This window comes from Sparus aurata, chromosome 18 (genome assembly GCF_900880675.1).
Source record: "Sparus aurata chromosome 18, fSpaAur1.1, whole genome shotgun sequence".
Lineage (NCBI taxonomy): Eukaryota > Metazoa > Chordata > Actinopteri > Spariformes > Sparidae > Sparus > Sparus aurata.
This window is the reverse complement of record NC_044204.1, coordinates 17,739,693-17,753,121: the sequence shown is the minus strand read 5'-3', so window position 1 is coordinate 17,753,121 and position 13,429 is coordinate 17,739,693. Positions and strand designations below refer to the sequence as shown.

The 13,429-nt window shown below is 42.1% G+C and overlaps 1 protein-coding gene across 1 annotated transcript in view; it reads left to right on the top strand.

Moving 5' to 3' along the window:
- tenm1 (teneurin transmembrane protein 1) overlaps positions 1-13,429 on the top strand; it is a 207,813-nt gene that overhangs the window by 87,280 nt on the left and 107,104 nt on the right. Inside the window, exon 6 of the mRNA XM_030396497.1 lies at positions 4,164-4,337. Coding sequence (XP_030252357.1) covers positions 4,164-4,337 — 174 coding nt within the window. The remainder of the gene's footprint in view (positions 1-4,163; positions 4,338-13,429) is intronic.

Sequence of the window (13,429 nt, the reverse complement as noted above, 5' to 3'; positions counted from 1 at the left end):
GCTGCACTGTTTACAATGGCAGGGCAAAGTTGTTTAAAATCATAGCAAAAAAATAAACGCAATGTTTTTAATAATTTCTTTGTAATTTCAAGCTTGTTCTTGAGAAGGAAAAAAAAATCGATTAAAATTGTAAATCGAGTTGGGTGTGAAAAAATCGGAGATTCAATTTTTATGGCCATATCGCCCAGCCCTACGTTAGACTGAATATAGCAAGGAGTTTCAACCATTTATTTATAACTTTTAACATATTTCAACCATTTTATTTAGTAAGCTTGCCTACTTTTAGCTATTTTAGCTTCACATTTCTGTTTTACCACAAGCCAATTTAACCAACCAGTCTCTCCATTTTGTTTGAGTTAACTGTTTCTATTAATCCGTTACTTAAAGCTATTCTAACTAGGTGTTTCAGTCATCTGTTTTCTTACTTCTAACAATGTATCCATTACCTATAGCACCATGTAAGCATAACATATTGTACTTACATGCTGCATATTCTTATTAAAGTAACGTTTTAGGCAAATAACCAGAACCTGACAGGGCAAACCTGCAGGGGGACAGTATATCAGCATAGAAATAATTGGCTTCTGGGCAATTTTATGTCATAATATAGACTCAATATCTACCTGCTTTTTTTTTAGAGCACATATGACACATGACAACAATCTTATGACAGCAGCTGTCACAGTTCTTCAAAAAGGACTCAGACACACAGACACAGAGGCGGTAGGTTGAACAACAAAAAGCAATATAACGACAGCTGAGGTCCAAAACTAAAAAAATCCAAAATGCAAGTAACAACAAGGCAGGCAACAAAAAAAGGCAGAATCCAGAAAATTAAACAGTGTTACAAAAACAGAGGGAAAACCCATAAAGCCATGGGGAACATGTGAGAAACACAGGGAACACGCAAAGACTTGGGAACAGACGCAGGAGACGCAGCATGAAAACAGATGAACCAACAAAGAGTAAAGGAAAAACACAGACTTAAATACACAAGAGCTTATGAACAAATGAAACAGGTGTACAGGAGAGAAAAGGAGAGGAAAACCAGAAAAAGACAGAGAGGGAGGACAAACCTTCAATATAAAACAGGAATGCGACAGAATTTAAACCGAGAACCATGACGGCATCATATCTCCAAGACAACTGAGCAAACTGTATCTGACCCTCTTTTCTAGTCAGTGTACATTGGGTTGGACTATTTCTCCAAGGTCAAGAATGAACCTTCACTTATAGCAGTGGCTTATCTTTTGTACTGATTCAATCTGTTGAAATTCATGTCCATGATTCAAGCCTTTGAAGAGCCCCACCTGCAAAATAATCGGACTTGCTTTGCCAAAACAACTCACTCTTCGACTGCATCCCCAATTTTAAACCAAAATCTGAGCCCTGGACCTATCTTTGCCAGTGGCCCCATGAGCACTTAATTAAATACCCAGAATAAACCTGCTCAAGTGAAGAACAAGTCTTAACAGGCTACTGTCATTGCTCCTCTTCATAATGCTGTGAGGACACCAGGTACTCAGAAAGTACAAGAGTGCAGACTTGCACCCTCTAACACCATCCTCTCCTCATCACGCTCCCAGGTCCTTATCGCTCCTAGCTTGAGCCCGTGTGTTGTATGCGTGTGTGTGTGTGTGTGTGTGTGTGTGTGTGTCCTCGCGCTCTCTGACTCTAGATGCTAAGTGTTCAAGCAAAAGGTCAACAGCCATAAAACAAGTGAGTGAGAGAGTCGGAGAGAGAGGCTGATGAGCAGGACCAGGAGAAGTAGGGTCTGAGGGTCTTTTGAGGATGGACCGAGTGGTGAAGAGGAGGAGATAGGAGAGCCGATGAGGACTGTCGCTGCAGAGTCATTACTGGAGTGGGTAACACTCGGCGAATGGAGGTGTGTGTTGTGCGAGGGGGGGGGTGCAGGGCAGCGGGGAACAAGGAGAGAAAGAAAAGCAATTCAGATGAGAGGAAGTGAGGAGAGAATGAAGTATGAGAGACTGAATGGTGGAAATGCTAAATGTATCAGTTTGGGAATAACTTGTCATCCCTCACTGAGCACTCTTACAGACTAATTTATGAAACTGTGATAGGTTGTTCCACTCCGCTGCGTAATATAATGCAGAACAAACAGTGATGATGCATCCAAACTTACATTTGTAGGTGCAACACTATATTTCCTGTCGAATCCCAATGGAAGAGAGTTGATAACGGGCTCCAGCTCAAAAGAGATCTCTGCAGGATCGTCTCTAAATGTATCATTGTTAAATGAAATGTTATTCTGACGATCATCAGTGTGTTTTTCTACCGCCTGTCTGCTAAAGATGGAGTACTTACAGTACCAGACAAGCAGAGGGGATTTTGCTGGCAACTAAACCCATGAAATTGAATGTACAAGGCAGATCATTTGGGTTACTGTTTATCATGCTTTTTTTTTCTTTTTTCCCAGCATCAGAATGAGCCATCACAACTAATTTCACACTGAAGTGTTAATGAGAAAATCCCACACATTGCATGTTTTAAAAATGAAAAGTGCGTTGAAGACGAAGGGGGGAAAAAAATTAAAATGAGTAACTCGTACCCACACTGATGTGAAGAATCTGTGCATGTCCATGTCTGGTCTCGTCACAGGCTGACAGTTCAATTAGTCTGAACTAAATGATGCATGACGTCTCCCTCATGGCCCTAGTAATCGTCAGTGTTCTGCTTTGAAGAGCTCATATTGTGCATGAGTAGATAGCAAAACCAACAGTGGCTAGGGCTAGTCACAAGTTGAAATGTTGGAATGTGTGATTTGCTGATCCCCCATAGATGCCAAAGTGGAGCATGGGACCAAATTGGCTTCAACTCTCAGAGCTCATCATGGATTTGCTGTATTTTTTCAGAGAAAATAGTTCCTTTTTTTTTTCTCCCTATGCTTCTGCAACAGAAAGTGACTGCAAATGGCTTTGAACTATCTGGAGTTTTAATTAGGTATTCCTCATCACCTGGGGATCAAGCGTGGGCTAGCACGTAGGTGTGTGTGCACGCGGGCTTGTGTATTCAAGCATACATGAAAGTAGCGGGCGCATTGGCGGCACTTGTGTGAGCGCACGCTCTACCTGTGTGCATGTGTTGGTCACGCTGTATAATTGTGGATTTGTTTTTCTAAGCAGCCATTTTGTGCAAGCGTTTGCAGGCGTGTGTCAAGTGCTTTTTCTGGGTGTCAGCAATCAGCAGACAGAAGACAGACAGCGAAGATGTTTGAAGTCGTTAGAAGTTCCTTACCTTGATCTGCATGCAGCAGCCGTCCTCTGACTGCCACCAGCACAGAGTAACTTTGTGATTTGAGTCTTTGCTTTTGTTTGATGTTCCAAATGTGTCAGAGGAGAAAAAAAACCTGCAATGATTTATTTCATTTGCTTTGTTCTTCGTATCAGCAAAGGGACATTACCTTTTCAGATTCTTTTAAAGTGGAAAACTAAAGCGGTTCTTGGAGTACAATCTCACATGAATGGAACCTGATAATTTGGTCAGAGCAAGGTGAATGTTTTCACTGAACGCTTTATTGACAGCCTTGCAAGACGCTAATTAATTTCCTTAATGGGCAGGTGTTAGTTGTTTTTATTTAACAGCGTGCTGGATTGTTGTCCTAGTAAACAGTTTTATGAGTGGGAGGGGGAATCCAGTATCCTCCCATACCCTTTGTTGTTTAAAAGGCCCATATGGATTGTGAATCGGCAGCAGCTTTCAAAGCATCATTAGTCATGCATAAAAGACTGTGTTAGCGCTTTAATACCAGCCCTGGGCACAGGCTCTGAAGATCTGTCTTAATTGCCCACCTTTGCCACGTTCTATGTTCTTCTCTGCATGTGTACGTGCATATGCTGATGTGTGTGTGTGTGTGTGTGTGTGTGTGTGTGGGTGTGTGTTTGTGTGTGTGTGTAAGAGCATGTGCGTTCTTTGTGTATTTGCTAATTGTCCGCTGCCTTGCTGAGCACTAATAAGCACACAAAATGAGTGAGAGCTCTAAGACGGGCATTAAAGAAGACTCAGACACATCCCTCTGCATGCCATGAATAATGATCTTTTCTCTCTCTTCTTTTCCTCCCCCCTTTGACTGTGTGTGTGTGTGTGTGTGTGTGTGTGTGTGTGTGTGTGTGTGCGTGCGTGGGTGCACGTGTGTGTGTGTTTAGCCGTCCACCTGTTAGGTCTGACCTGGCATCTGCGGCATGGCGAGAGCCAGCTGTATGAGAACGGCCTGAGCTCGGCGGACCATCAACAGGAGGACCGCAGCAAAACCAGACCTACCAGCTCCATCCACCTGCTGGACACACTCAACCCTGAAAACACACACGCCAGTGACAGAGGTGAGCTGACACACGCAGCACACACTATAATAACAGATGTTCGGCACTCCGCTAATGACAGGATTTGCCTGTCAGTAACAACAAAGCAAGTGTACTATGGTAATTTGTTGTTTTTCCAATGATTAATCTATTGAATGAACACTGGCTTAGAGCATTTCTCTTCAATTTACTTTAACGGTGATTGGCCATTTGTATTTTGTAGTTCCATGACATTTAAAAAGCAAAAAAGGTGAAATCAGCAGGATGTTTCATAAAGCAGGATTTAGTATTAAACAACAGTAATTTCAATAGACGGGCTTATTTTCAGGAGATTCTGTTACTTGAAGGCACCAGTAAACCGACAGCGATGTCACCAGTTGTAACATTGTTACACCTCTTACTTGATTTTTTTTGTTTATTTACTTTAGATAGGACCGTACTTTACAAACTGAATGTCAAGCTGTGTCGAAGATGACCTGAAATTTGCATTTGGCGATATAAACTCATTAGGAAATTTGCTGGGGTAAAAAAAACCAAGTGAGAAGTAGAGTCATTTTCTCATAAGCTTACTTTTATTTCGAAACCAGTAGAGTTTTTCCCTGCTGGTTGTTAGTAAGATGCAGGTGTTTGCACTTGTACTTTCATGTTGTCTTTACTTTTCAGACCAGAAATCTCGTATTTCATGCAGCCATTGGCTGCATGAAATGCATCCCTCCAAACACATCCCTCAAAACGCATCCCTCCAGATTATGTTTTCAGGCTAAGCTTTAGGCTTGTTACAGTCAATCTGGCAGACATAAATGTCTGTCTATTTCAATGTTCCTACATGTTCTTTTTTTTGCTGCTGCTGCTGCATTGAGAACATAAGTCACTTTGTAGTGTCAGTTTTATCACAATTGTTTTTATGCCGTTTTCAGTCCTAAAGGGGAGCGCTTCTGTATTTTGTGGCACCAGAATAATTTGTACAGAATCTGATTGCCTCAAGTGATGCCACTCAAGTCAGGTTCATTTGTGTCTGAAGACTACAAGTTTGAAAGTACTAAAATCTGAGGACGTAGAATTAGAAAGAAATGAGCTTGTCAGACCTCTGCAGCTCGCACCTCATCTCTGCTCATCCCGATCGCTAGAATAAATGTTAGCCAAGAATGTTTCTGCAAAACCACAGAACGTTTCTCCATGTTGCAACTTACGTTTGTTTATGTTGAATTTTTCTGTTTCTCTCATGTCACAATTCTCTGCCTATAGCCTGTTTAAGTTTAAGCACAAAAAACACTTGGTTAGTAGCCAGTTAAGGTCTCAACAAAAACGGATATAAATGTCTGCAGGTCTGAACAACTGGTTTTGAAGGCGAAAAAGTGTTCAGGTGTCCTGAAAAATAGTCACTGGTATGACACAGCTGTTTGGCCACCTTGTAAGCTGGTGAAACTAAATAGAAAAATTAGCATAACACACACAAATCTCTGTGTGAGCAGTTGCCAATCAAGTTCCACCTACTGGCTCTGCTCCACTGGTTTTGATCCTTTTGTCTTGAAACTCTCCAGTTTTCACATCTGACAGTGTTTATGGCGGTGGTGGGCTCTTTAGAGTATCTGCACAGTGCTCCATTCCATTTCCATGAGCATATGTGTTTGTAAATGCACTGAAATTAATATAAAGCCAATGAATTTGAAATGCTGGCAACTCTCTGTGAAGGAAATTAGTCCTTCTGTGATAGGCAAAGCTGTGAAAAGGCATTGTGCATGTAATACATATCATTTTCAGCACTTCTTATCCAAACGAAGTTTACATTACTAGTGCGCATCACATTACTTGCGAGCAAAGCTACTGAGCTAACAATGGATTTTAGAAGTAAGGACGTCATCTGTAGTTTTGTCTGATGACATTCTGCTAAAATTTCTCTTCTTCTTTCAATTGTAACAGTGGATTTGATTGCTGCAGTATTTGAGTATTAACACGACATACATATGTGCTGCTCTGTGATTTTTCTCACTGTAAATTGATGCGATCAGTGCGGTGATGTCAAAGGCCTGCGCTCAAATAAACCGAACGTATCTTTCTCTGCTCATGCAAGCTACAAACAGACTTAATGAAACAGGCTCTATACATAAGTCTACGCTCGCACACACATGTGTGGCAAAGGTCAGCTCAAATACATATACGTTAAGACAGCTCATGTGCTATCCTCTCTGCTATAACTGAGTATTCATCTCATTGTACTGCTGTTTTTATGTCTGCACATTTAATGAAATAAAAATTCTGCCAACACACTCTTGGCTACAGGATGTAATGGAGGCACAATTATGGGAATGCTGGTAAGAACAGAAAATCCTCTTGAAATGTAAATACGAGCATTTAAACATTGTGATTGGAACATGTTGAGGCTGACTATATATCCATTGGCATGAATTCCAATCAGCTTCTCTTGCATTAGGGCTCTGACTTGCATACAAAACAAACTCGGCACAATGAATGTGCCAATGCGATAGACAGACATCAGTCCAGAGATCAGGCTTGAACTGATTACTCATTTATTAGAAAGGCAAGGTAATTGGTTAATCATGTTCCCTCTTAGCCAGTCCGTGACTGGAATAGCTTTTCTCCACTCGGCCGTCTCTCAACTAGCCAGAGGAATTACTAACACCGATTTAACCCCATGACATGGGACATTAATTGTGAGTGTTCCAGGTCATGAAGTCAGGCAGGACACAGCAACCTTCACGCTTACACTGACTCTGATGGATATTACATTGGATGCTGTTGGAGCCCATGTTCAGCACTTATCCGCAGAATGTGCGAGCCAAACTGCAACCCGCTGCAATTTGGGCAACCTGAGACATCCCTGAAGCAACTATTCTTGATGAATCCTCACATTCTGAGGATTAACGCTCTCATCAGTAGCTAAATCCTCCGATAGAGCGCGCAGGGGTCATGGAATTCACTTCCGAGTGTTGCGTCACAACAATCTATTGTTTCAGTTCCTATTGCTTTATATGCTTGATGTAAGCTGGGGAAATCAAAATGGGCAAAGCTAAGCCGTTGATGCAGGGGGCTCAGATTAATAAAATTGGCACGGTGGAAGGTGGTCCCCGGGCAGGGGAGGGCCAGAGAGATTAGAGATTAGACTGTAATCCAGTGTGGCAGATTATCACGCTCATCCTGCTGTACCCATCACCTCTCACACCAAGAGACCACACAATCCCCTAGATTACACAGCGAAGGATGGTGAGAGGAGGCTGCGGGGAATAGAAATGACAAAAACATGACACGGCAGGGAGAGAGGAGAGTGATGGCAGAAGAGACGAGTGATTGATGGATATGAATCTACGTGAAGGATGTGTAAGAGATCCGAAATAATGGTGGCGCAAGCTGAGTAATTGCTGGCATTATAATGCAATTTTCATGAGACAGCTTATTAGCCGTTTCCATGGTTTTTGTCTACAGACAAAGAAAACAAGCAGGAAAACGCTCCTTCCTTTATTTTGGAATAAATTAATGTATTGTTGATGCGCTGCTCCAGACACGAGTGACAACATAACCGTGGGAGCATGACGATAGCTGAGGAGAGTGATTGGAGGATAGTTATCAGTTTCTGCTTGTTTTGATATAAACTGATGACACAGTGGGGAGAGATGAAACGAGCTTGGTGAGATGATTGGAAGGTAGTAATCTTTTTGTGTTCTCGTTCGTGTATTTTCAGCGTTGTTGTTTTTATGTCAGCTTCAATGCCATAAAGACAGGCTCTCTGTTTGATTTGTCGGCTCTAACCCCAAATCAAGATCCGGCGCAGCGGAATTCTAATCTACCTTACGAAGCAGCTTGCAGCGAGGCGCGCTATACTAATTGACATGTTGTGTCATCTGCGTATGGCTAGTGTGTTGTCAAGCTGTGCGTGCTGTGTTTTATGTTCTCGGCGCTATCTCGCCTGCAGTTTCCAGAGATCACCAGGAGCCCTTCTTAGTCCTCCACACATAAAAGCCTCTCTAATTAGTGCTACATTAATTGCCACTCACCCCGTGATAATCAACCTCGGGCTGATGTGTGTGCGTGAAAGTGCGCGCACTAACACTACATCTTTTCACCTCCCTTTTTTTCTTTAGCTTTATCTGACATGCACATACAGGCACACACACACACACACACTTTCTCTCTCTCTCTCTCTCTCTCTCTCTCTCTCTCTCTCTCTCTCTCTCTCTCTCTCTCTCTCTCTCTCTCTCTCTTCCTCACACACACACACACACACACACACATATAAATTCCTCTGGTGCAGATGAAAGCAGAAGTGCCCAGAGATGAAAATTTTCTGTCAGTGGATTCCCTTCCCTTAATGAAGTACATTGAAGTTTGAGAGTAATATTTCAGTCTACGTTGAATGTCGGATATATTAATGATATGAAATGATACAAACTGACACACACTGGAGCGGCGTAATGCCTCATTATAATGCAGAGATGATGAAATGTGGAGTTCATGGAATGCCATCTGAGCCTATGCAAAGATTGTATTGAGTTAGTGCCGAATTGTTTTCACTCTATCCGATGGTGTGGTTGGAAATGGTGTGTGGATGGATGGAATGTGACACAGACAGAGAGGAGGGCTCTTAAAGAGCACATCAATATTCTAGACTGTGTGCAGAGAGAGTGGAGTGAGGCTGAGCAGTGTGTAACAAAGTGTGTGCATATTGCCCGCATGTATGTGGCTGAAAGGGCGATGTGTCTGTGGGAGGGATGAGTGTGTGTTGCATGTGTGCAAATGCTGATGGACTGGTCCATGTTACACTGGTCTCATTGATTTTCTCACGCTGGGATACAGTCTCAGGATGTAACACACACGCCCACGTACACGCAGACACACGCACGGAGACAGTATAGATCATTTAGTGAACCCCCTGCTTGAGCGCCTCAAGTCGAGAAAGCCTCACAGCGGCAACATGTCAGTCTGTTACTCAGCCCGCATTCAAAACATCGTAGCCAAATATAGCTGAAGAAATTGAACATAATTCCAAGCTGCAGTCGGTATTTACAGTGTCAGTGACACACTTGGGCTGAGGGGGTTGTAGTACTCCCGCTTGACATTTGAGGGAAGAAGATTGATGTCTTAGTTTCTGACATTAAAGGCAAAAAAAAAAGTCGAAGTTGATTCATATCTTCTTAGTAAACAGACTGGCACTTCCTGTTTGATAAAATGATACACTTTTGCCAAAAGGAGTTTAAAAAAAGAGAAAGAATCAGGATTATTGCATCAAAAACACACGATTATAGAAAATAAATCTACAGTTATAGATTTAACTTTCTAACAGCATATACAGTGTTTGAAATTAACAGACCTCGACTGATACCGGATGTATCGATGCCATTATAAAGCAGTAAAACAAGTCTGATATTCATATATTGGCCGATATTCTTTTCACATATATATTTCTAAACATATATTTTGCAATTATCCCTCAAAGGTGGTCATCAAGCACTTGTGACAAAGATATACGTAACTGAGGCAGGATCATTAACAGGTTTACAACAAACTTTATTCCAACAAACATTCCAAATCCATCATGTCCAAATTGACATCAGCGCACTGAAACAACGCACTTCAGACAGAATTTAATTTTCATATGTAATCCCCTGCATCTTTTTCTGCAATAAGATATTTGGAAAAATAAGAATACCAAAGCCAAAATCTGTGATAAATATAGTGGTCGGGTTCTAGAAATGTATTCCACTTTATAGAAGAACTATGTAAGCTCTTGCAAACTACTAGTCCTTGATCCAAAGCTCTGTCTCTGTTTGTTCGTCAGCCCAAACAAAAGTTGCACAGTGCTACAACATTAAAGTGTTGTCTACACATTGATGTGTCAGTATTAACAATCTGATGATGTAGCATAGTATTATGCTTAGCAGTTCATAGTGGCACTATTGTTGGTGCCACTATTGCAAAATCAAGCGTTTTCCTCGTAGTATCAACTACCAACAAAACAGGACAAACATGAGTTCATTCATCTGCTATATCTACTTTAGTCTCTGCTGGAAACGTGCAAGCAGATAGAAATGGTGCCAGTCTGCCAAGCCTGACTGGGTCGCCTACCAGCCTTCAATTCTCCTGGAGATTACGTGCCTGATGGCGGATTAAATTGTTTCTCGGGAACCAGTCCATACACCACTGGTCATTATTCTATAGCCGTTACATTGAGCAGTCAACATTTTCTTCATAATGATATGTTAAAGAAAATAGAAAAATATGTATAGCGCTGTATTGGTGATAATTCGGGTCTTTTGATGAGGGTTTGTATGGATTGCTCCTTCGTCAAGTGTGTTACCCGCAGAAGGTGACCATCAGCTCCACAGACAGGGAGCACTGAACCGTAAACAGGATCAACAAGACATATTTTTTAAATAAATCTTGGAGAAAGTAAAGAATTTCTCTGTGTGTTATTTCCAGTCTTCAGGAGGGGGTTTCAAAACAAATCTTAAGTGTGCCAAGATGATAAGAGAATAACAAAGAAAGAAACTTATATTTTTGTTCAACATTCATGACTAAGCAACAATTAAGTCAACAAAAACATCTTCATCAATTGCTACTCTGCTAATGTGCGTCATCAAGACCATGTCAGTGTGCTTAGATCAGATTTGACTGACTGTGACCAAATAACCCAACAACTGTCATTACATTCTGATTTGAATGTTTGGATATTGGATTTGTTGGATGTTTTTTCGCATTGAGCTCTGCTGATTTAAGATCAGTAAGAAAGTTAACTGAAAAAGAAGAAACAACTAAAGGTTTGTTAAAACTTAGGAGACTTAAGACAGATGGATTTAAACTCAAATTGAAATGAGCAGCATGGATACGTAGTGAGCTGGGGTTTGCTCCTTCTAGGCCTCTGACGAGAATAGTATGAGCTTAGCAGAGGAGCAATAAAAAAACACGTGCTTTATTATGATGTTTCAATTTTTACAACACATATTACATGTGTTACGATGTAAGTGCACTCCAAGTGTCATGGAATGAATGAGTTTATGAACGGGCAGACTTGCCTGTCACAGACATAGCCTGAGGCTATGATGGTGGAAGGTGAGGACAAGAGAGTAATGGAGGGCCCTAAGGCCAAGAGCATTATCTTCTCCTGACTCTGACTGACACTCATTAGGCTGCACAGTGGAGAGAGGAGGCTGAAAGCTTATTAAGCCAACTGCTCAAAAGGCCCTTAATTGAATCCAAGTAATTATAGAGACCTTGCCCATTGTGATATTTTTATTCATCCTGCGGCAAACTCAATCTCTCCTGCATTTGGAACACTATTAATGTTGTCTGCACCAATGTGTGTGAGATCTGCACACAAGGCCTACGCTTCAATATCGACTAAAACTCGCACGCATATGCTCACACTGTTCCGGTCCCCCCAGACATGTTCTGTCACCAAGACCCCGGCTGCACTTTTAGTCTGTTCTCTGCTTCATTAGTATCTGAGCGATAATAACATTAATTGCAAAGACAGTTTAGTTCCTTCGAAAATAGATTACAGGTGTAATTGTTTTACCTGAATAACCCGTAGGCAAGAGAAATTAATTAGACCTTGTGTCCCAAGTCCTAATGTAGCTCATCTCTTTTGTCAGCCTGCCTGCCTGCGCACACACCCGACACACAAAACTCTCAGAGCCACGTAACACACAGACAGATAAAAGGGCAGGCAAACCCACACTGACTCTGAGAAACACGTGTTATAAGAAAATATGACAATGTGGAGACTGAAACAAGTCCAGTTGCCTACGATATAGCACTTAGAACAACGTGGAAATGTTAGCTAGTCATAAGGAATGAGGTATGTTAAGAGTTCATATCTAAAACCATCCCAATCCAGATGTTCTGCAGCAAAGGAACCTTCCAAGCGCTAATTTAGGAGAAAATTGTGCAATATGCACACGTGTTAGCATATTTTGGGTGAGCAGTGTCATTAGCCCTGTTTTGCGCACTACCAGTATAATTGGCTGAGGCAGCATCATTATTATACAGAACAGTATGTTGGTTGTGACCACTAACCCTTCATCATTGCCATCAAGGGCACGTTGTGCTTGATGGCAAACATGAATGCAACACTTTCATTGCCCCTTTAAACAGGCTCAGCATTTTGAAATAAACCGTGATACATTTCTTGCTTACAACTTGCTTCGGCTGCCAACTAATGATGAAAAGCATAAGAGCAGATTTATGCGATGCTATTTATTTTCATCTTTGTTCTCAGAAACCGATAGCAAGTGTGAATTTCAAGCTGCTTCTTGCTTATTAAAGCCACATGGTGGCAAGGTGTGAAGAAATTTTTACCTTGCTGCCCGCGTATTGGCTTGTTTAAGCATGTGTAGAGACCATATCCTTTTTGCCTGCCAAGTAGGAATAAAGAAGGAGGTTTGCTGTTGTGAAAGATATTTTACAAAGAATGGTCTCGAGTTTTGTGCTGAGGTACGTGGGGTTACGGAGCGGGTGGAACGCATTGATTGACAGCAGTAATCTGAGCAGCTGTTGAGGCCTGGAGGAGCCCTCGTCACTGTGAGATCCGCCCGGTTTCTGCGGGACTCCCAAAATGCCTCGATCCTCCCCTCTTTTTCCTGGGGCTGCACTGTTATTCTCTTCTGCTGAGACAGAAAGAGAAAAGAGATGCAAGGGAGGTTTTTTTTCTTCCCTCTTGCATCAGCAGCTGTAACTTAACACTGGCGAACCTTCTCTTTGGGCATGGTCCTCTTCCCCCTCCTCTTTTTTTTTTGCTTTCTCCCCTCCTCTCCTCCCTCCCTACGTGTCTCAGAGCCCACCACCCATCCTCGCAGCTGACCTGAGTGCAGCTTTCTGTCCCCGTGTTGCATCAGACTCTGAGAGGCGCTATACAGTAATTAGCATCAGAAGGACCTGCCTGCTCATCTGCCCGCCAGCCTGCCAGTCAGCCTGCATGCCGGCTCGCCTGCGCCTGTCTGCCTGCCAGTGCTCTGCCAACTTCCATGCCCTATTCATGTCCTATTCATCTGCTGTTGAATAAAAGGCTACTTTCCTCGGGACATCTATCCCTTTGCTGGCCTTTATTTTTTCAATATATTTATTTATTTATTTTTTGTAGCGAGGCACAGGAGTGAGGATTA